The 24,508-nt window shown below is 38.1% G+C and overlaps 2 protein-coding genes across 2 annotated transcripts; both read right to left on the bottom strand.

Moving 5' to 3' along the window:
• Window positions 1–6,636: 6,636 nt before the first annotated feature.
• On the bottom strand, window positions 6,637–9,847 carry LOC117406163 (olfactory receptor 1E16-like). Its single transcript, XM_034922326.2, has 2 exons — window positions 9,825–9,847; window positions 6,637–7,688 (listed from the first exon to the last, which is right to left on the bottom strand). Exons 1-2 carry the CDS (start codon window positions 9,845–9,847, stop codon window positions 6,740–6,742), a joined length of 972 nt encoding a protein of 323 aa, XP_034778217.2. The 3' UTR covers window positions 6,637–6,739.
• Window positions 9,848–22,616: 12,769 nt separating this feature from the next.
• On the bottom strand, window positions 22,617–23,850 carry LOC117406348 (cytochrome c oxidase assembly factor 4 homolog, mitochondrial). Its single transcript, XM_034010302.3, has 2 exons — window positions 23,736–23,850; window positions 22,617–23,110 (listed from the first exon to the last, which is right to left on the bottom strand). The coding sequence occupies exon 2, from the start codon at window positions 23,095–23,097 to the stop codon at window positions 22,840–22,842; it is 258 nt and encodes an 85-aa protein (XP_033866193.1). The 5' UTR covers window positions 23,098–23,110; window positions 23,736–23,850; the 3' UTR covers window positions 22,617–22,839.
• Between the last annotated feature and the right edge of the window lie 658 nt (window positions 23,851–24,508).

The raw sequence follows: 24,508 nt of genomic DNA, 5'->3' as shown, positions 1-24,508 counted from the left end.
AGCCTCACACTGTCAGTGGAAGAATTGGATCCTGCGCCTTTGACAATTCAAAAATATTAGCGGATGTAAATATCTCATCTTTAAATGGAACCTTTTTTAGAAATAGTGTACAGACCCTGATTAGCAGTAGTACTATAATAATAATAATAATAATAATAATAATAATAATAATAATAATAATAAAACTACGTGCCAAGCAAGTACATAAATGGGAATTATCTGACTACAACATTTTAATTTCAAACAACAAACTTCGCTCTGGATAAAAGCGTCATGCAGAAAGAAAACAGTGGGTTCAGTACGGATATGACAGGGCAGAGAAGCAAGGGCAACAATATAAAGTTGGGGCTCCCGAGTGGCGCATACAGTAAAGGCGCTCCGCGCGGAGTGCAGTATGTGCCCTATAGCCTGGAGATCGCAAGTTCAAATCCAGGCTATGTCACAGCCGACCGTGGGGGCGGCACACAATTGGCTGAGCGCTGCCCTGAGAGGGAGGGCTTAGGTCAGCAGGGGAATCCACGGCTCAACGCGCATCAGCGACCCCTGTAGCCGATAGGGCGCCTATGGTTCTGCAGTGGAGCCGCCAGATCTGTGTTGTCCTCCGGCACTATAGGTCTGGTGGCATCGCTGTGGATCTGCAGTACGAAAAATGACGGCTTGGCAGGAGCACGTTTCGGAGGACGCGTGTTCCAGCCGCCGTTTCCCGAATCGGCTACAAATCTGTACAAAATATACATTTTTAAAAATGTCCGTGTATCGCTCCCCAATACTAGGACTATATAAAGAAGGATAGGAAAATGATGTCACAAGTGGGCAGAGTTAGTAAACAGTGGAGCCATTTCTGGAGCCCGTAGAGCACTTTAACAGTGCACTCGCAATGCTTTTAACTTATTTGCGCTTGCCCTGGCAAAATGTTTCTTGACATAATCAAGCATTAATTTGCATAAGTAACAGTCAGTCACTTTATATTAATGATATTTTGTATTGTTATTAAAAAAATACCGGTATACCCTGGCACTGCAACACAGTACAGTATTCAGTACTGAGTGGGCTTCACAAATGGTGCCTGTAATTGAGAACTGAACCGAATTGAGGATTGACTTCTTTCCTTCTTTATATAGTCCTAGCCCAATCTCGGATGTCCTGTGGAGGAGTAATCATATACAATTGTACAAATCATATATGTCGTGGCACTGTTATGGGCAGTCGCTGTAATGGTCAGTGCTGTAATGTCCATCACGGTGATGTCGGCGCGGTTTTGTAATCGCTGTTATGTCTTGTAACCTTAGAAGAGGAAGTCTCTGCCTGGAGGTAAACTAGCCAAAGTTGATTTTTCTCTTGAACCTGCTTGAGGGCAAAGCCCAATACAGCATTTCCTGTGGGCCCACTACACTACCAAGATGTGACCATTAAGCTTTCAAAAAAAAAAAAAGTTTCCCTAAATATTGGTTGCAGCCAATAAAATATATTTGATCTATGGATACATTTCCCCAGTCCGGGGAAAGCTGACTTCCCATTACCCAGGCATGCTGCACTTTTCCTTTGCCCGGGTATCCTTCACTTGCTACAGAAGCATTTCCCATTACACGGTGTCAGGGTTTGTCTTAGGAGGTGAAGGTGCATATAGGCCCAAATAGCAGAAAGGCGATGCAGCAAGTCTCTGATTTATTGTGAAATCTCCAGGATCCCTTTGTTATATATAACTCTAGACAGGTTAGTTTCAGACACTTGTAACTTTTACACATAACCCTTTCCTGCTTCTTTTACCGGCTTTCAAATACAGTTATTAATGTTCACACTTTAGCCCTATTCCTTCTCTCACGCCATCACACTCTGTCCGCTGCTCCAACTCAGTGCTCTGTTTTCTGTGTGCAGAGTGAAGGAGGCGATACACTTGCAGAGATGAGTGGTTACAAATATAACACCTTGAAGGTGGAGTACAGCTTAATATAGGGGTTCATTACACGGGCATGTCAGCATTTTCCATTACCTGGATTACTAGCACTTTTCCTTTACATTGATAACCTGCACTTTCTCTTTGCTGCCTACCTTGTCAGGTTTTGTCTAATGTTGTTTCATTTAAAAGAAACAATTCATTTATCATATTAGTAGCAAGCATTTTATGGGAGACATATCTGCTGGTAGTTTTTTTTTCCCAATATATTTAAACATATGTACAGTAGAGCCTATCATATCATCTCATGAAAAATACAATACTCTCTATTGACCAATGGACCTCTGGCATGTGTCAATTACACACACTGGCACCAATTGAACAGTACAAATGGAATCTGATCAATGCACATTTTATTATGGGTATAAACACAGGTGAAAGTAACTTTCATTTCTTACCGGTACTGTATAACTATATAATAGATGTTGGCGTCTGACCAAATTTATATCCAAGCTTTAGTTTTTCACACTGTCCATGTAATTAGGGTTACCAGATTTGCTGAGTGAAAAACTGGGATGTTTTTATTTTTCTTCAAGTCACTGATGCCGTACCAACTCCGAAGGCGTTAAAATAACAGTATATAATAATACAATAATAGTTTAAAAATTAAACTTCGGGTGTATTTATTGTAGATGATAACAACTCATTATTTGTACTGTCTCATCATTCTACCAAATAATAAAGTTGAATAGTTGTATGATTTTGTCTTAGAAGGTATTCACTTCAATTCAGGCCACTAAAGCTCCTTTCACAGTAGCACTCCTACCCGGGTCCGGACCCGGGTTCTGGCAACCCGGGTCACAATCCCGATTAGTGTGAAATCACCCAGGTTCCAGCGACCCATCTCAGGATGTGGGTCAACACGCTTTGACCGAGGTTGAGCGAGACATAATGCGTGATGGCCGTTCTTAAGCTGACGAAATAACAAACAGCCATGCCTGCGTGAAGGTTTCACTTCCGCAAGGAACATTTCTGTTTATTCTGTTTAGTCATATTTGTGTTGATTGAGACACAGCACGAGCCAGATTGCAGCAGGGATGAAGAAACATTTGCTCTAATCAACATTTGGGCCAGTGGTTCAATCCAGAGAAGCTTGGATGGAAGCGTCCTTAACAAGCTGCTTCTAGGGCCATGATACGTGCATTGTGTACTTGTGTCTGTCACCCAGGTCAACTCTGCTTTCTCAAAAGCAGTGTGAAATCCCGTAGCCGACTTGCATGACACAGGGTAGGTTCTGAAATATAAAATTACCTTAACAAAATGTTTTACTGGCATGCAATACTGGGACGTACCAGCTTACATTCACCTCTGGGTAAAAAACTGTAAATTCAGCTCTCAGCAGGGCAGAATAGATTCAGTTGCATTCAAAAGCCAGGTACTAGATTAGATAAGAGGGGTATTGCTGCAGACCCAGAGGCATTTGAAAAAAGGTGCATTGCGTAATGCAGTTTCAACTTTTACATGCTAGCTGTAACTAAGCTCATGTGAAACCAAACAACAAAGCGAGGGATTCATGTAGTTACTGTGCTGTTAAAAAGGTGAAACATATTTTGTTTGCTGACCTCCAAAGCCAGATTATGTTGTGGGAACGCTTTCGTTGTTGTTGTTTTTGCACTTATGCTGCAACAAAAAAAAAAAACTGTCTGATTATTTTGGCATGGGCTGAGAAAGCACATTAAGAACTGTTTTTGGAATGCTGTTCTATAAATTGCCAAATATTGTATACAGTGCTTTGTTTTGGAATATGTTTCACTGATTTTCTTAATTTGGTGTTTTAGACACATTGATAGAAATAGTGTATATTTATTTAAATGTGTGTTTGTGCTACATATGGCAGGTCCAAGAGTTAGAATCCCCTCCCTAATTAAGACAATCTTGGAATGTGGTCAGGTGTTAATAGATTGATTATCATCAACCCTGGTTACGTGACTTTGTACTGTGTTTTGTATTTGCTCTTATTAGGACTAAAATCATTGTATTTTGTATCTTGATCTTAATTGTACTGTAATTCTTGATATGTATTTTTTGTATACAACTGTAAGTCACCTTGGGTAAGGACGTCTGCTAATAAATAAATAAATAAATAAATAAATAAATAAATAATAATAATTTAAAGGAGCTGGAAAGGCAGTCCTTTGTTCTTTCTCTCAGCAAGCCTGGAGATGAATGTTTGGAGAACAGTGTGAGGATTGGTATGACCACAACTGTAAAACAGGATTTTGTTTAGGGGATTCTAATCCCACTCAAAGTGTATTCCTGCAGCGGGACCCTGCTTTTAGTGGAGGTAGTGCTCGGCCACTCGTAGACCAGCTTCAGTTTTACTAGTTGTTTTGAAAGAAATCCTGCGTGTCTGAAGGGCGTGTCCCTATATGCAGGTATAGCTGTACCCGGAGATGATCAGAGACAATCAATGTGCATTTCAGCTTCCAGGTATTGGCTTTCAGATAGAAATAGATACTGTAAAAGGGGAAAGAGTGCTAGTGAGGATGATGATGTTGATTATGTACCACGGCCGAAAAAGTAGTGATACCATTTTACCAGATACCTGAACATGAAAATGAGCCCATCTGTAATGCAATCCATGGGAAAGCAAAAAGCAAAACCCAACCTAAACGGTGCAAGAACAGAAAGCAAAGCGAAACAGAGCTCTAGCATGAACAGTGGCTGAATTAGACACTGTGAACACTGAATAAAAGGGCCAGCTGCCACCAGCTCCACACAGTGAACTTACACCTTACCAGTACCTGAAACAAATGCGTTCAGACAATCTTTTTGTGCAGTTAGCTGAACAAACAAATCTGTAGTCTGTGCAACGCACTGTATCATCCATGAATGCAAATGGATAAAGTGGTTTGACAACAAATGTGTGCACCTGACCTTCACTGAGTGCACACCAGCTGAGGATGTGAAATGTTAGTCTGGTGGTAAAAAGCAGCAGGTACAGGTTCCAGAACCAGCAGATGTGAAGCAGTGCAGTCAGCACATGGGAGGGGCACTCTGACAGGGTACACCCAGCCCCTGTGTGCATATGTATTATTTTGTGTTTGTATTATTATTATTATTATTATTATTATTATTATTATTATTATTAGTTTATTTAGCAGACACCTTTATCCAAGGCGACTTACAGAGACTAGGGTGTGTGAACTATGCATCAGCTGCAGAGTCACTTACAATTATGTCTCACCCGAAAGACGGAGCACAAGGAGGTTAAGTGACTTGCTCAGGGTCACACAATGAGTCCGTGGTTGAGGTGGGATTTGAACCGGGGACCTCCTGGTTACAAGCCCTTTTCTTTAACCACTGGATCACACAGCCTCCCAATATACAAGGAAACAACTCGCTGAAGAGTAATCAGAGGTAACACAATAACATCATAATATAATTAAGATACCAAAAAATCAAAAAATCATGTATTCATTGTATAATAAGAAACAATTCATACCAGAAGTTAAATATCACCCTTAGAAAAATGCATTGATACTTCTGCTGGATTTGGACCAGCACGATACTTGTTTGTACAATGGTTTGTTTTGTTTGTTCTGTTTAGGCCATCGTGCCATTTTGTTTTGAGTTCAGTGTTTGTTTTTTCTGTTTAAACCTTTTATTTTTCAATAAATTTGTGCACCAGTTCATTCATTCATTACTCCAGTGCTGACTGTGGTCTGTCTCCTCTCTGGTCTGACGTCACCCACCAAGGCAATCTGTGACAGGCACACATGCTTGACATGTTTGTAGAGCTCTACAGGATTAACTTCAGGTCAAAGAGGTACGACCTGTATATCTTATTTCATATTGGTAACAGGTATGTAGTCAGTGCACAGCTCGGAATAAATCACATGCCCCAACTTGCATTGTTTGTGCTTTTGTAATTTTATGAATTGCTTAATATTCCGAGCCTTAGAAGTAAATGTGGGCTGGAAAGGGTTACATGTGAGGTACATGTTATAAATGTTGATGCAGTTTTTAACAATGCAAATATTACAAAAAGGTGATGTGTTAATGGTATTGTTTTCCATAGCAGTGTCAAAAATAAACTGCTTGCTGCCTCAAGAATCTGGTACAATAAAAATGAGTTCAATTCATCAAACATTCACACAATTGTATTTTTAATATTACACATATACAGGTCTGCCAAGTTTCATAAATTGCATTATTAAATCAATTGTTAAAATAAGAAGTTTTATAGCTCAAGTAATTCAAGCAATTGGAAGTAACCGGATATTCACACAAGTTTAATATAATATTATTGTTAGTTGTTTACAGTATTGGTTTCAATTGAATACAATTAAGTGAGTCGCTGTTTAATAAAAACATTGTAGTTTGACCCAAGAACTGTTACACTCACAAGTCATCTCAGTATTACAGCCAATTCAAGACACACACAGATTTCTACAATATTCTAAAATTTAAAGAATTGAACTTCTAATATTTGCTTTATGTACATATTTCACAGTTTCAACTTGCTTCACACATGGAGTAAATTGCCATCAATATAGATGTGTCTGTTAAAACATATTGTAAAATATAGGAGCTTCAGCCAACATGACTAAGACCCAAGGCAATAAAAACTAACACAACAGGTTATCATCTCACAAATCATCACTCATTCCAGTTACTGGATGTGAAGAACAAGTAAAGAAAAGGGTAGAATTACACAAGAACATCTGCAGTAGGGACATTTTATCCATTAACATTTTACAGTATATACCTAAGTTTTTACATATATTGTAATATACAGTAATATGACACACTCATTAGGTGTAAAGTTATGCCCTATTAATATCAACTTTTTACCTGGAAAATCTTGTTTCTTTTAAACAACTTTTTAATTGATTCCATTATTTCTTCAGTTTTCAGAGTGTAAATAATGGGGTTCAAAAGGGGTGGAATGGTAGCAGACAATGAATTATTTAAGATTCTAGCATTGGGATGAATACTAGAGACCATTGCTGTTATATACGTCACTAATATTGGTAAAAAAAATATTATTACCAAAATTAAATGGGAGGTACATGTTTTAAGAGCTTTTCTTTTGCCCTCCCTAGATGCAATTTTAAAAAGTTCAAATAGAATGCATGCATACGATAATATAATGAGGGCCACTGGTAAAATTAAAAATAATGAAATCAAGAAGTTAGCAAAAATATAATTGGTTGATGTGTCATTACAGGCCAGTTTGTAAACAGGTCTATGGTCACAAAAATAACTGTCAATCACTGTAGAGTTACAGAAGGACAGCCGTGCAACTAAAAGGACCATGACAAGCAACATAACTGACAGAATTACCCAAATTACAAGTATAATTACAGTCATTCTAGTATTAGTATTAATTGTGTGATAACGCAATGGGAAACATATGGCAATTACTCTGTCATATGCCAAGAGCACAAGAGAAAGTGACTGCAATACATTAAAGAAATGCACAAAAAACATATTAGCTATACAGGCCTCGAACACAATAAACTGGGAGTTGAAAATGAATGTTTTAATTAGATTTGGGATTACCGCTGTACTACTACAGGTATCAACTACAGCTAAATGAAAAATAGCAATATATTTGGGGTTATGTAAACTTCGTTCTACACATATTATTAGCATTAGAAATGCATTGGCTAATATTGTTAAAACATAAACAACAGACAAGAAAATAAAATAATAGTTTGCATACAACATATTAGAAAACCCATTAATATAAAACAGTGGTCTACCAGAGGTAACATTCACAGACATTGTTGTTGAATTGGGAGACATTGCAGAGAGTCAAAGATTCTTGAGTACCAGTATCTTCTCTTGGTCACCTAAAAATAAGAAAATGATTAAGAAGAAGCTGTTTCATTTCCAGACTATTAACAATACACTAATGAAGTGATGAACAAATAGAAGCCCACATGTACGACTACTTAAATATGTATATATTACAAGATTTATTGTAATGGTATCGACTGCATTTCAAGGAAAAGTATCAGAACGTTTAAATGGACATTAGAAAATGGATCGGAGATTTCCTTTAACCTGATTGGTCAATATGAGAGCTTTAATCTCTGGTAAAGGACTGTGAATGTTATCTTTCAAACTATGTTTAATCTCTGTTCCAAATCAAACTGCCAGCAAATACGTAAATACAGTATTCGTGTATTTTACCTTTTTTATGCTTGAAGAAAAAAAAAAACCTTTGTTCTTGTACGCACCCTCTGAATGGTGTCTGTCAATGTAGACTGGCCTCTATGTTCAATCTATCTTTTTAAATTTAGTATAGCAAATAAATAACAATTAAGAAAATTGAGAATTGTGTTTCAATGACAAGTTGAAGAATTCCAACAATTGGATGCAGTCTGATTACTTTCAGCAACTTTATTTCAGCATATCACAGTAACAACACAGGACGGTGCTCTCTTCTCTAACAAAGCCAGGAAGGAGGCTTTGAATAAACTTAATGAACACACTGTGAACAAGTTCTTGAACAAACAGCGTGATCAGCATTAACACACAGACTACTTGATATTTTTAATATAATAAATGTTCTGACCTAATGGTAACCTAAATACTGAAACTTACACACATATACGAACCTGCACTCAAAACCTAATAAAAAAAAAAAATATGTTAGCTGAACTTGATCTTTTACATGTTTTAGAAGCAGTTCTGTACGAGGTACCTGAACTGAAGAACAGCTCCACGTAAGTAAAAGATGTTGTTTTAGTATTGAGGTATTATTTAGGCTATTGGAAATATCCACAACGTGACATAGTCCACCGCTGGGATAATGAAGCCTGAGTGAAGGCTACTCCAGAACGCAGCCAGAATTCTAAGCAAACCGCATTACTCATGGAATAGCCAGATAATAGTTTGCATTCATTAGCAACAACAACTAGTGCTGCATAAAATCACGAAAAAAACAAACAGAAAAACTGTAAATGTTATTCTTGTAACATATCTATTTTCTAATAGCAGAGAACCCTCAGAACCCTTTACAGCCTGATAAGGCCCTTCCCCTTATGTTAAATGCCCTTACCTTCGGGACATTAAACCAGACAGTATAGCCCTATTCTTCGGGTTCTTTTGCTTAACAAAGGTTTTAAAATCGATTCTCTTACCTCTCAGTAGCTTTAATGTATTATCACTGGTCCCCCTTATATTCTGTTAAAGATATTTAGTTTTTTTACTGGTAGTTTATACTTGAATGTGTAATATGCAGATATTTCAATGACTACACTATAGTTGAAATGTTGAAGCAGTCTATACCCTGTCGGCTATTCCTTCTCTTTTTATTCAGTTTGTCTTGTTTTCCCAAAGGGGTGTGAGTGGGGTGTTTGTAAAGGATCATGCTAGTACTTCTCATCCTCAAGAGTGAGACTGGTAAACTTTAATGAACTGGTAGTACAGTATAGAGACAGAGAGGGAGTCTCTGGATACATTACAACAAAACTTACCTAATTGTGGCTTTTTGTCTACTAAGGAAAGGCTATCCCTACTACTGTATGTTCTAAATATTTTCCAACACAGCATTTGATGCTTTAGGCTCAGATAGCACAAGGAAAGGCTTTAATGATTGTAGTGTTTCTATCTGCACTACTATTTTGACAATGTACTATATTAATTAGTCAGGGTAGTGTGTTGTGAAATGCCTGAGAAGTAAGACACTTTCTACAATCATGGCTCTGCACTGATGCAGCTCTGTGCCCTCACACAGTTGTTTTTTTTTTTTTTTACTGGCCCCTGCATTATTTGTGTTCATGTTGTGTGATAGCATTTCTTAAAACTATGTTTAATTGTAAACCTAGTGATTTTTTTGCTTTGAAAGTGCAGCAGAGGAAGTCTTTGTCTGAAGGTAAATTAAAGATCCACCACCATATTTTACAGTAGGTATGAGGTTCTTTTCTGCACACCCATCCATCTTTCGACGCCAAACCCACCGCTGGTGTACGTGGCCAAAGACCTCTATTTTCATCTCATCTGACCATAGCACCCGGTTCCAATCGAAGTGCCAATGCCGTTTAGGAAACTCCAGGCACTTACGTTTGTTGGTTGCTCTCAATAAAGGCTTTTTTCTGGCAACCCTTCCAAATAGCCTATTGGCATGGAGGTGGCGTCTAATTGTAGATTTGGAGACTTGATGACCCCAAGATGCAACCAAGTTCTCTAATTCTCCAACTGTGGGCCTTGGATTTCCCTTTGCCTCCTGAACCATCTGCCTCACTGTGCGTGGGGACAAGATACACTTGCGTCCTCTACCAGGCAAGTTTACCACTGTTCCAGTGGTTTTGAACTTCTTAATTATTGCCCTAATAGTGGTAAGTGGTATATTTAGTTTTTTAGTTATTGTTTGTACCCACTGCCTGATTTATGAAGGTCAACAACCATTTGTCTCTATTCATGTGTGAGTTCTTTGCCTTTCCCCATGGTGATGTATGACAAATGGATTTGATATTTAACCTCATTTTTAAAATCCAGTGAAACAGGAAGCCACAATGCAGTTCCTTAAGACTGAGATGAACTAAAAGAAGTAGAATGTTAATGCAGATGTAATTTTGTTTAATTTTATTTATAAGAATCTTTAGGGGTGCCAATAATTTTGAGAACATTTTTTATTACTTGTTAATAGAAAAAACGTTTTCTCTGAACAATTGTATTAGAATAAAAGAATATGGTTTTCCCATATATTTTGAGCATAAAATACAGCTCATTACCTGTGTTGTTTATTTTATACAGCCTTTTTTGCTCATCTTTATCAAGGGTGTCAATAAATTTGGCGGTGACTGTATATATATATATATATATATATATATATATATATATATATATATATATATATATATATATGTTATAGTTATATTAGAATAATATAACTATAACATATACCTATAACATAGTTATATTAGACTGTGTGGTCCAGTGGTTAAAGAAAAGGGCTTGTAACCAGGAGGTCCCCCGGTTCAAATCCCATCTCAGCCACTGACTCATTGTGTGACCCTGAGCAAGTCACTTAACCTCCATGTGCTCTGTCTTTCAGGTGAGACGTAGCTGTAAGTGACTCTGCAGCTGATGCACAGTTCACACACCCTAGTCTCTGTAAGTCGCCTTGGATAAAGGCATCTGCTGAATAAAGAAATAATAATAATGTTAAATACATTGGATTGACAGCATTTTTCCATGTCTTTCTTACTTTTCTTACAAGTTTCCTTTAAGCAGGCTGTGATGTATTTGCTCTCTGCCTTGCCAAAACGTTAGACACTAAGTGCCCCTCTCAGTGATGTTACATATTTTAAATGACTCACTTTGGAATCAGATATTTTCAAACTGTCAAATTACATGTAAGTAAATATATGTATGTGTTGAGTCAAAGGGGTTTCGGTCTGTAATTGAGCATCCCGACAGTAGAAGGCACCAAGTTAACTCAGGACTTCCCTTACCAAGATCACATGACCATGACAGTCACCTTTATGAGGGTCGTCACCTTGGTGAGGGGTGAAAGTGCGAGTATACAGATCCCCGTCACTTGAGTTAAGTGAATTGTAGCAACACTTGTCAGTTTGGGATTGGTGTTCCACTGAATACAGGGGTGGGGTTCTGCATACTAAAGGGGTACGCGCTACTGTGTTTCAGGTTGGTCTTTGAAATACAGACGGGTCTTACGAGGCAGGAGGGGGAAAGTAAGGAGTGCTTGTGCCACAGCAGGGAGGTGTGGCACAATATTATTTTTGTTTGATCCAGCACTCTCTCCCTCACACCAGTTAATTTTGTTTTCCATATAACAAAAATAAACTTGTTTATTGTTTTAAGTATATTTTTGTCTGGAAATTCCATTATTTTACTCACAATAAATGTTTTATTATTTGTAATTATCTTTCAATATAATTTCATACCACTAGCAAACAGGTGTGACCAATCGATTAATCGATTGCATAGATTGGATGATTAATTGACCGATAAAAAATTATTAAAGATTAAAACCTCTATTATTGATACATAAGTAACGTAGCTGTATTGTTTAGAGCAGTGGTTTTCAACCTGTGACGGGCTTGTAACTGGTACACACCAGCAGTTGTTCTTTATGAAGATGATTCCTCAACCACAATACTCCTTCAGTCACACCATCGTAATGTATCAATCTGTTTGTACCACTGAATCACAGAGAAATTTGAAATTAAAAAATAAAAAAAATAAAAATACACTTAAGGTTTGTATATTTCACAAAATGCCCTGGAAACTTAAAGAAAATAATTAATGAAGGGCTGTAACACAGCAAAAAGCTCAACAATTAAACTAAAAAGAAAGTGAAAAGGTTACTGTATCAAGCATCTGAACGCCTGTAAACCAACGTTATCTTTCACCAGTCAAATCAGAGTGCCTGAATAAAGTTTTGAGTCAACATGAACAGATTTTTTCGTCTGTTGCGTATTGCATCCAAGACATAATAGATTTAGTTACACTGTTTACCGTCAGGAGTTTAAGGATGATTTAATTGCGCAAGATTCCCCAGTTAGACGATGATCTGATAATATCTCTTCAGCCAAAGAAGCAGGCATGGTAATTTAAGAGTACTGTTACCATTATGTAAAACAGTAATGTTGCGTGAGTTTTGTACTAAAGCAGGGTCAGCTGTTGCAGGGAACAAAATTCGAAAGCAGAACACACAGAAATATTTGGGATTGTAATTAGGAAGTGTACTGTGTACTGCAGCTTTCATGACTGCAGTAAACAAAAAAAAAAAAAAAAAAATGCCATTCACTAAATTTAGCTCTCAGGTTGTGTTAATGAAAATATCTAAACTATATGACAATGTGCTTGCTGTGGTGTATTGAATATCACGAATATAGCAGAACAAACTCACTGCAATTTAAACTTGTTTTTACTGAAAAATAAATGGTATGAAAGCATAACAGTTGTGTTACATGCTGTCAGATCAGGACTTCACTAACACTGAGCATGGGAGCTGCAGCATGCTGTTTTTCATATTACAACTGTACACAATTAAAGGTGCGGTCGCCAATTTCATACACAACACTTGCAAAATATTTCAAATATAAACACGCTGAGTTCATTGCAGTCATCAGCTGCATAGATTAACCACTCAGCAGAATGAGGCAACAAACAAGTGAGTACAGACACAACAGCTGTTTAAGATTGAACATAGTTACTGGAACACCTGGTGATTCCTGCTGGAAACACTGGTACTTGAGATGAAAAGGCCGAACACCACTGGTTTAGAGGACGCCAAGTGGTCCTCTGTGTAGCATAAGAGCAGTGGTGTAGTCAAACTGGAACGTGCTGGAAAGCCGTTCCGGTACTTTCTATAGGCAGCAGTGGTGTAGTCAAGCCGGAACTCACATAATAGGTAAGCTGAGTCACATGACTCACATCTCCCACACAACTGTCTAATTCAGTCAGTAGTACTAATGATGCAATGAAAAGAGCATTAGGAACTTCTTCTATTACGAACCACTTCTTTAAGGCTAAAAATGCTGATGAAGACGACAGCAACAGTGTATCCTGTACAACTGTGGACAAAAACACAAACTAAGCCATTAACACACAGACATGTACAGTAAATAAATTGTGTGTAAGATGGAGAAAGACACTTTTGAAAAACTTGAAGAAATTAGATAAATGCATTACCTATTATATGTGTTACAAATAAAATGTGAATCCGTATAGGAATTGTTTAAGAAAATCTATATTTTAGTGGCGTTCCAGTACCTTCAGATTTAGGACTAGACTGGGTAATCGTGCCCTGTCACAGTGGGGTAGGGATAACTTTTGTGCGAGCCTATTCCATTGGCCTCATATTCAATACAATGCATCTCATGTGCATTCAATTACCATGATAGAGGTGTGCACACATGTATTTCAAGTTTCTGTTTGTTGCAAATAATTAGAAGCCAATTGTCTACGATAGAACTACAAGACCCAGCTGCTACAAATCCACCCTCTTTTTATACCAATTGTACAACCATTCTGAATTATTCCTTTACAATGGACAGGGTTATAATGCTGACATCTAAAATAGGTTAGTCAGGTGTAGGGGGCCCATTACTCGTATTAGTACTTGGGCATGTCATACTCATATGGGCTCTACTCGGAAGACATCACTGGCGCTTGTTTTATATTTTCTACACAGAAAAAAAGGGCTTATAAGGGATACTGATATAACCCAAGTACTCGGAACACCTCTAGCTGATAGGAAACACTGTACTTAGGGGTTAAGGCAGAGGATCATGATGAGGATTGGATCATTCAAATTCATCCCAAATTCATCCATTGTTGGGTGGTCTTGATTGGCAATAATCCTAAAATATGCTACAGCATTTGTTCAGCCTTCCAGAGTTATAAATAGACCCGCAAATGTAGAGTTGTACATGCCGGTCACAAAAACGTGGTATAGAACTAGAACTGGCCCTCCAAGAGAAACACCTCACCGCTGACATCAAGCACACGTTGTGGGTAAGCAATTACATGCTTGGTTATATAGTCCAGAGTGTAGAGTACAACACATTGATGAGACTTAGAATACTGCATTGTATTGCCTTCAAAGCAACTCCCCAAAATACCATTATTTAAATGCTTAGAATCACATTACTTTGTTAGTATGAAATCTGTCCAGAGCAAGTCAATACTTCATGAAATTCCAGTTCTTGAAACTTCACATGAATGTTACCAAGTTTAAAAACAAATTGAACAGTGTGGCTCACACTGGAGAGAGGATAGAATAATCATCAACTTGTAAAAAAAAAAAAAAAAAAGCCTCTGTGACCAGTACATTCTTTACCATAGGTATTGTAATATGCAGGGGTTCATTTGTAAACAAAAAGGTACTGGATCTTATAATTAAGGAAGGAGGATAGCATTTTGATTACAGACCTAATGTACTGACCAGTTGCTCCCGTATATGCTCCATGTTCTCATCATTTTATGGATCGGAGTTTCATGCCTTATTGTTGGTGTTGGTCGCTGCACACCCACCTTTGCACAGCCGTGTTTTAACAGAATCTTTAGGTTTGAACAATGCCAGTGGTGGGTTGTAATTTGATGAACGAGAGAACTGTTGTTAATGCATTTTTTGGTGTTTTGCCTTTTGGGGTGTAAAAGAAACCTAGTCGTTTTCTTACTTACAGACATCACCCCCTAAAATATATCGTTAGAGTACTCGTTTGTAATTTCATTCAGGGAACAAGAAAGCTTTTTGTATGTATATTGTGCATATAGGGTTCATAATTTGAAAACTGTTTAATTTTCGCTCATCAGACAAAAAGGTACCAGATCTTGGATCCGGTGCGATACGACACAGATGAACCCCTGGTAATATAGTATACAACTGAACTCAGTGTTTGGTTACTTTTGGGAACGTTAACTGTGATTAGGGACTAGATTTAATTAATGAAATATTAATTATTTTTAACTTGCTTCTGGGAGCATTACAAGCCTTAAACCTACATGGGGATTAATATTAATTAGTACAGCATATCTATATTTGCACCTATACCATTTTATACCTATAGTGCAGCTGTTCTCACAAATATCTGCTAAGGCAGGGGTTCCCAAACTGTGGGAACAGTGGGCTGCGACGCAGTCCTGAGTGGGCCGTGGAAGCAGCATCATTCTATGTATTTTTTATATATATAATAACAAATGATTTATAGTGTTACAGGGGTTTTTTATTTTTTTATTTGTCATTGTTCTTAGGAAGTGCTAATAGTGGGCTGCAGTGCCTTATGCAGCTGAACAGGGCCTCAGGTAAAAAAAAAATTTGGGGAACCCCTGTGCTAGGGTCTCTGCTTACAAATACATTTGAAAAGAGCCGGGTCCTGGCTATACTGGAGGAGTTTTGATCTTAGACAATTCTGAACCAGCTCAAAAGATAATGGCAGTGTGCCCAGTCTCTGAGATGTCAAAACACTCGCTCTGTGTGGTAAATCATCTGGGGTTTAATTAGGTGTCAGGCAACAGTTGCAATCTCATTAAAACCTTGTAGTAATTAAACAACGACAGAATCAAATCTTGAGAGTCTCCTGTCAGTGAAAACATGCTTAAAATAACATAAGAAAAACAAAGCTGCATGCATGTTGTTTCAGTCAAGCTTGTGGAAAAACACAACTACGGTATAAAAAAAAAAAAAAAAGTCTGGAAGAGAAGTACAGTAAAAGCTTTTCTTTATGGTCGCCTAAATTTACTAGACAGTAACCCCAGAAAAAAGTAAACGACAAGCAACCACACACTCTGTTTCATTGTGACCTACTAAGGTGTCGAGACTGGTGAGAAGTCTTTAATTTGGAATACAGTCAGTTTGGATTAAGGGTGTTCAGAAAAAGGGAGTTCTAATGTATTTTGTAGACAGACCCACACACCTTATAAGACATACCTTTTTCTAACAATATTTGTAACTGTTTTAATGGTTGGTATATTTTTTAAGGACACTTTTTAATATATTAGTTTAATAGAAAACGTATATTGTTAAAACAAAATGCAAAAAGTACTGTTCAGCACAAACCTCAATAGCTCCCCATGTCTGACATCATTTCAGTGCATCCAATTAACAAGCCATCACAAAGGAGTTCCACTGAGGCTGCACTGGGTGGGATGTTGGGGATTTTCATGTATCTGTATCTGTGGAGATTAAACAAAATATAATGTCCTAATGAGGCTTTGTAACAAAACATTTCACTCACGGGAACCAAGCTAATGTTGTATGTATTCATCTGACACCTGATTAGCAACTTATTTAGTTTGATAAGTTTTATATAATACACAGAAGTTACCAGAAGTTACATCATATTTGCATGCTATTTGTCTACTTGACTTATTGGTTTACCTCAACATTTATGAAGACTTTTTTCCCTATTAGTGTCAGAAGCTTCTCATATGAATTCTTCTTCTCTTGTTGTACACTTTTTTTCCTATCTTGGTGTCAACACACGTACAGTTCATTGCCATTAAGCACTCAATTCTTCATTCCAGAATTCAGTCACACGCTATATTAGCCTGGGTAATAATTATCAGTGATTATAGAGTAATTAATAAGGTAATTACCTTTGCTACACAATAATAGTTGTTAATAGTTAAATGTGAAGATTATAATTGAAGCTAGGGTCATGTAATTATCCCAAATATTGTATATCAATTGTAATTATTAATGACAATTGTTACCAGATTAACATAAAATGATACCCCAGGACCATACATTCCCTCTAATTAGCTTCACTCGTCTGAGTGACATTCTGCTGCTAGGTAGAAAGCCCCACACCAAACCCATTCATACCTGAGACAACAGAACAACATCACCTAAAATACTATAGAAAACACCCATGGCAGCTTACAGGTCAGTAAAACCCCTCATGTGTGCTGACTCACCATTGAGCTCAAAGGGCCTCTTCAGAATCATATGCCCTGTGGGAAAACTTTGGCTTGTACAACCATGATCATTTATTTAAAATAGTCAACAACAGAAACCTTGACAGGAGCTGTGAGGTTCTGTATTCCGGGACTCCATTCAGAATGTAACTGTAAATGGGCTCTTATCCTCAATGTTAAATTAAATTGAATTAAATTACAATGCAGTCATTAAATATTTGCAGTGACCGTCAAATCTGGTCCATTCTACAGGATTATGAGGTATAATTAAATAACTGAACTGCTTTAGGATGTAAATAAAGGTTACATTTGTTTAATAAAAAAGAAGATCAAGGCTGGACAGGAAGGGCTGGAGTTGCCCATCCCTGATATAAAGACACGGCAGCATTACTAGACTTCCATTCTGTTCCTTGACATGCAAGAAACATTAATATTTGTTCAGAATGCACTTTGTCTCTATTCCCTCATCACATTGAATGTGTCCCTGAAAAAAAAAATCTTACCTATGAGCTCCCTCTGGTGGCTTATTTAAACCTAGCACTTTTTACTGTTGTCTTCCAGTTATGCAAGTTACTGTGGTGTCTATATTTAGATCAGTGTCAAAGACTTTTCATGGATATACTTTCATTGCAAATTCCATTACTAAAATATGACACATTTTAAGTTACAAATACAGTATACCTTAAACAAGTATTGTGATGGATGAATAAATGCAGATCGACTGCAGTTAAACATTTGTTGCCTGTTTTACACCACTCAGACCACTCTGAATGTGTAATCGTCACAACATGCAAATACACAAGGAATTATTGGGTTTATATATATAAATAGGTTTCTGCTTGCATTGCCTTTTACATAAAATATAAGCTTCATACTAAAATGTTCATCTTTTATACACAGGGCTGTCATGATATATTGAGAGGATATGTCATGAAAAAGGGTTCTACTAAACTGAAGGACACCTATTGAGGTGTGTATAAATGGAAAAGTGTGAAGGACAGAAGTTTCTTAGAATAAAATTGTGAAGGACAGAGTTTACTTTCATCCTTTTATAGTGATAACTTTGTCCTTAGGCATATATATATATATATATATATATATATATATATATATATATATATATATATATATATATATATATATACAGCTCTGGAAAAAATTAAGAGACCACTGCAAAATTATCATTTATAGGTATGTGTTTGGGTAAAATGAACATTTTTGTTTTATTCTATAAACTACTGACAACATTTCTCCCAAATTCCAAATAAAAATATTGTCATTTAGAGCATTTATTTGCAGAAAATGAAAACTGGTCAAAATAACAAAAAAAGATGCAGTGTTGTCAGACCTCGAATAATGCAAAGAAAATAAGTTCATATTCATTTTTAAACAACACAATACTAATGTTTTAACTTAGGAAGAGTTCAGAAATCAATATTTGGTGGAATAACCCTGATTTTCAAGCACAGCTTTCATGCATCTTGGCATGCTCTCCACCAGTCTTTCACATTGATGTTGGGTGACTTTATGCCACTCCTGGCGCAAAAATTCAAGCAGCTTGGCTTTGTTTGATGGCTTGTGACCATCCATCTTCCTCTTGATCACATTCCAGAGGTTTTCAATGGGGTTCAGGTCTGGAGATTGGGCTGGCCATGACAGGGTCTTGATCTGGTGGTCCTCCATCCACACCTTGATTGACCTGGCTGTGTGGCATGGAGCATTGTCCTGCTGGAAAAACCAATCCTCAGAGTTGGGGAACATTGTCAGAGCAGAAGGAAGCAAGTTTTCTTCCAGGACAACCTTGTACACCCCTGCGCTGACTCGGGAGGGCGAAGACGAACACACACTGTCCTCCGAAGCGTGTGCCGTCAGCCGACCGCTTTTTTTCACACTGCGGACTCACCATGCAGCCACCCAAGAGCTACAGCGTCGGAGGACAACGCAGCTCTCGGGTAGCTTACAGGCAAGCCCGCAGGCGCCCGGCCAGACTATAGGGGTCGCTGGTGCGCGGTGAGCCGAGGACACCCTGGCCGACCTAACCCTCCCTCCCCCTGGGCGGTGCTCGGCCAATTGTGCACCGCCCCCTGGAAGCTCCCGTCCTTGGTCGGCAAAGGAATAGCCTGGACTCGAACCGGCGACGTCCAGACTATAGGGCACATCCTGCACTCCATGTGGTGTGCCTTTACTGGATGCGCCACTCGGGAGCCCCCTTTTTCTACTTATCTACACACCATACTCCACACTGTTAAGGGGAAAAAAGTTTTTATCGAGAAAAAAATTATATATTAAAAATAAAAAACTGAAAGATAACAATTGGATAAGACTCCACCCCCCTGAGTTAACACTTGGTGGAAGTACCTTTGGCAGCAATTACAGCTGTGAGTCTGTTGGGATAGGTCTCTACCAACTTTGCACACCTAGATTTGGCAATATTTGACCATTCTTCTTTACAAAACAGTTTAAACTCTGTCAAGTTCCTTGGGGAGCATTGATGTACAGCAATCTTCAAGTCATGCCACAAATTTTTGATTGGATTTAGGTCGGGGCTCTCACTGGGCCACTCAAAGACATTTACCTTTTTGTTCCTTAGCCACTCCAGTGTAGCTTTGGCTGTGTGCTTTGGGTCATTGCCATGCTGAAAGGTGAACTTCTGTCCCAGTTTCAGCTTTCTTGCAGCAGGTTTTCCTCAAGGACTTCTCTGTACTTTGCTCCGTTCATTTTCCCTTCTATCCTGATAAGTGCCCCAGTCCCTGCCGATGAGTAACATCCCCAAAACCCTATGCTTCACACTTATATACTGAGAAAACCCTGTCCTTCAGACTTCTCCATTAACATAAACATGTCCTTCACACTTTCACATGGAACGTGCTCATATATGTAATTTTCTCTTTTTTTCCCCTATTTTTGGCCATTAACTTTTCATGACATAACATAAAAATAACTAATGGAAATGTATCCACATGAGTGGTATATCCTGTACACCCTGTAAAGAAAAGCCAGCACGTCAGCAGCCTCAATGCTGGTGGTCATTTATGACAATTGTTACCAGATTAACATAAAATGATACCCCAGGACCATACATTCCCTCTAATTAGCACCTATACAAGCAAAAATAAAGAGAAGAATATCATTGCTGGAAGTAAGAGTAGCACTGAATAGTTTCAAAGACCACTAATTTATATACCTTTCAATTTACAATGTCATCTTCATTGCAGACAACTGCAGTTTTCAGTCTCTTTGTTCTCCAACAACCACTTTGCTGTCTTGCCCTACACAAAAAAGGTGCATGAATGCTTTACTATGCATGTTTCCCTGTCAATTCAAAGACGACCACCAACATCTGTATAATGTATAATGTGAAATAATGTGATATCTTGTAACAATTGTAAGTCGCCCTGGATACACTCTCAGGGAGAACACCGTTCCTCTGCTGGGGCTCGGCTTTGCCATATCCCTACCGCTGAGTGACTCCACCGGCTGTTGATTGCACAGCTTGGGTGAAATAAAAATAAATATTATTTGTGTGTGCTGTTTTTGAGTGTCTGCCTGTGTGTTGACCTGGTCGCACAACCTCTCTTTGCCTGTGTCTGTGCTGTGAATTTTTACTGCGCTGCAGTACGGTACTCGATGCGCATGGAACTCGGTGCTCGGTGTGCACGGTGCCCTCCTCCATGCTCCCGACGTCTCAGAGGCTTGGTGCTTATCCCTCATTGCTTTAACACTAACTGCATTGGTGCCCTCCATGCCCCCTGTCTGTAGGCAGTGCTGCACTCTGTTCAAAGCTATGCGCTGCCCCGGTTGTGTGGCTGCACGCGATCCAGACTAGGCACCCTTGCCAGTACCCTCGGTGCCTCGATGCCCTCTGCCTGTAGAAGGTGCTCCGCTCCACTCCGCTGTAGGCTACGTGCTGCCCCAGTTGTGTGACTGCACGCAGTCCAGGCTAGACACCCTTGTTCAGTTGCTGTGATCGAGCTCTCTCTCGGGTTTTCTGGAGTTCCTCTGCAAATCTTATTGCTGGAAGCCTGCTTGACACTTCCCTGGAATAAGAAACTCTGCTGTTTTGTGTTTTTTCCTCTGCTATTGCAGCAAAAAGAAAAAAAAAAAAAAAGAAGATGCATGATCCTCCACCGGGCCCCAGCTCCGCCGTGCCCTGCTATCGAGTTGACTCCGCTGGATTGTCTCGGTCCGCCCTCCCGGTGCGCTTACAAATTCAGTTCACCCGCGTTGCTGTGGTGACTGTTCTGTTTACCCTCACAGCTTTGTGTGGGTGTGTATGTGTTTTTTCTTTTACTGCCTTGCAGTTAAAATAAATAAATAAATAAATAAAAAAACTTGATTCCTCCACCAGGACCCAGCTCTGCTGCGCCCCGCTGTTGAGTTGAAACTATTCAAAGTGTGGCAATTAGTAATGGACTAATAAATGTGTGCATATTTATTTATTAAAAGCATTTTCCATCCAGCTGAAGAAAGACTTGTAGTTCAAAATGTCCTGATATCATTGATTTTATTTTTAATCAATTATTCAGTTATGTACCTACATTACCCTTTTATTTATATATATATATATATATATATATATATATATATATATATATGCTTGTTTTTCCAAACCACAGCATGTATCTTAACAATTTCAGTGCCATGCGACTGCTGAATGCTGCCCCCCCATGTCACCACATAACATTGCAAAGTTACATCTTTCAATTGCAGTACCTGCTATTATTATTATTATTCATCCCATTGTTAAAATGAATTTACTTCCCCATATTACTCCCCGTGTCGAGACACCACCTTTTAATACAAAAAAATGTATTTTAAATATACCTGAGGTTACCCTATACTTGAATCACCTTACAACTTACTACTGTATCCAATGAGCTGGTTAACATTGAGAAAGCTAATCGGTCTTCAGTATGTTGTTTAGCATTATGAGATGTGTAAATACAAAAAAAATGATATTGTTTAAAGAAGCGCTCACATTAAAAAATGGAAGCAAAGCAGGTAAGATTACCTGCAGAAACGTTTTAAATAAAAACTATGCAAAAAACACGTGACTCCTTTAAACAGAAAAAAAATATTCACTGTACTTAAATGGATTGTGATACTTCCTTACATGATGTATCCTATACTGTAGGCCAGCAAATGGTTCTACAGTTTGGCTTTTAATAAACAACCCATCATTGATGATTTTGCATCCTATTACTCATCCTACACATTTCTTATGACATGCATCTGTATTATCACAAATATAAGATCATTGCCTGTATTAAAGTGTGTGTGCTTAGATGAAGCAAAAGACAAATCAAACCAAAACTTCAGGTATGAAAAATAATACATGTTCCTTTAATAATACATTATCCTGACCAGCATATTGTGATATGCATAGTATTGTAACTTTACACAGGTCTGTATCCCACGCATGTCCATTTAACCTCTGACCAGGTACTAAAATAGTGAATAAGTTTTGGGTGAAATGACCATCAAGGACCCAATTTACCAAACCCTGGTTAAACAAAACAATGTCTGCTCTAATATCATCAGCTCTGTGTCTGTGGCAGTTTCTGTCTGTGTTTTGTGAGTTCTTCCCTCTTTGTTTTTTGATATGCCACCATACAGTTCTTAAAGGTTTGAACTTGCAGCTGGCACTTTCTCCAGTCCTGGTTTTCAGCCATACAGTCCTGCACAGCGTAATGCAACTGGGCACAGCCTGTTTTAACAATCATGTGATCCACTGGGTCCTCCTCATCTTCACTCGGCCTCCTGCGGTTATGGGGTTGAGGGGTAGGGGAGGTCATCGTGAAGGGGTATCTGCAATACAAAAAAGGGGAAATAACTGGGAAAAAACAAAAAGCCCCACTATGTTTGTTTGTGTGTGTGTGTGGTCTGAAATCTTAAAAATAAATATATATATATTTTTATTCCTGCTTAAATGCAGTGTCAGAACTTCCATGTTTTGTTTAAAGTTGTGTAATATGTGAAAAATGTCTGTGTGACTCCAACTTGTTCCTCTTACCTTGAAGCAAGTTTTGTGGCCACCCCCCCCCCCCCCCACTTTGATCACATCACAATATAGAAATTATTTGATTTTTTTTTTTTAAGAAATTATTAAATCAAAAGTTGTGAAAAATAGTTTCATAAGCAGGAATCACACCATTCTGATTTAATTGGCTTCAGCTTTCACTTGGTGCTGTGACACATTTTTGATCTCTCAGCCAAATTCAGCTGAAAGTAAGAAGCCCCCAAGACTGCTGTTAGATGATCAGAAACTTTATTTTTTTATTTAACTTCTAACATCTCTTACAAAATATTTTATTCTGACAAACATGTGTACTGCAGGTGATACGCACACATTTATGATACCGGTATGCTCCAATACATGATTGAGTGTTGTTTTGTAATTAAAAACGTGTGTGTGTGTGTATAATGTACAAACCTGTGTTAATGTGTCAAACTGAAAATACGTCCGTTTTCTGTTGATATACAAGCAAGTTCAAAGTCACTCTTCCGATATCCGCTGCAGCAGCAGGAATGATAAACCGGGCGGACAGGAAGTGTGTTCGTTTAAATTAGGAACGACTGTACGCTTTAAATCGCCATCTTGATAAGGGCCAAACTTCCAAACACCCATAACAAAAAGCACAAAATACAAGGCATGCATTACAATGTAAATCCACTAGAGGTCAACCTTTATTCAATTTTGAGGTAATTGTGCATTGAAGAGACCAAAGCTTTCAGGCATCCTGAATCATATTATGTAACGCTGGCTTTTCTCTCATGAATCTAAATTACCTGTAATGTTTAGTGTTTTATTTTTATTTGATCTTTTTTTATTTATTTTTTGTATTTCAGTGTGTATTCCTTAACCACACTGTCTTCTTAGTGTTAAGGTCATGTCATTGTTAATTTAAACTTCAACTTGTGAACTCTGTTTAAGAGACTACAGACTCTCAGAGTCCGGCTGTATAGTTGTTGGGGAAATGGGAGTCAACGAGTGATTGAACTAATAGATGATTTAGGTAAATTGCTTCAATGTGTATGTCTGCCATCAGCTTAGCTGGGATTGACTTGATACCCACAATGATTGAACTATTTCTTTTCAGTACAGATTTAAAAACATATATAACAAAGTTCTTTGGAATCTATTTATCTTGGTATATTTGCATACAACAGATTAATAGCTATATGCTTTCCTCTAAGACAACATAC

This window comes from Acipenser ruthenus, chromosome 9 (genome assembly GCF_902713425.1).
Source record: "Acipenser ruthenus chromosome 9, fAciRut3.2 maternal haplotype, whole genome shotgun sequence".
Taxonomy (NCBI): domain Eukaryota; kingdom Metazoa; phylum Chordata; class Actinopteri; order Acipenseriformes; family Acipenseridae; genus Acipenser; species Acipenser ruthenus.
Note: the sequence above shows the minus strand (reverse complement) of the source record. Positions and strands in the feature narration are given on the sequence as shown.

Bases quoted from the DNA above. Each gene is read 5' to 3' on its own strand.
- LOC117406163 (XM_034922326.2), bottom strand. From the start codon at position 9,847: ATGGGTGTGCAGAAAAGAACCTC. The intron at 7,689-9,824 runs ATACCTACTGTA...CAATTCAACAAC, and splicing joins GGTGTGCAGAAAAGAACCTC to AATGTCTGTGAATGTTACCT.
- LOC117406348 (XM_034010302.3), bottom strand. From the start codon at position 23,097: ATGACCTCCCCTACCCCTCAACCCCATAACCGCAGGAGGCCGAGTGAA.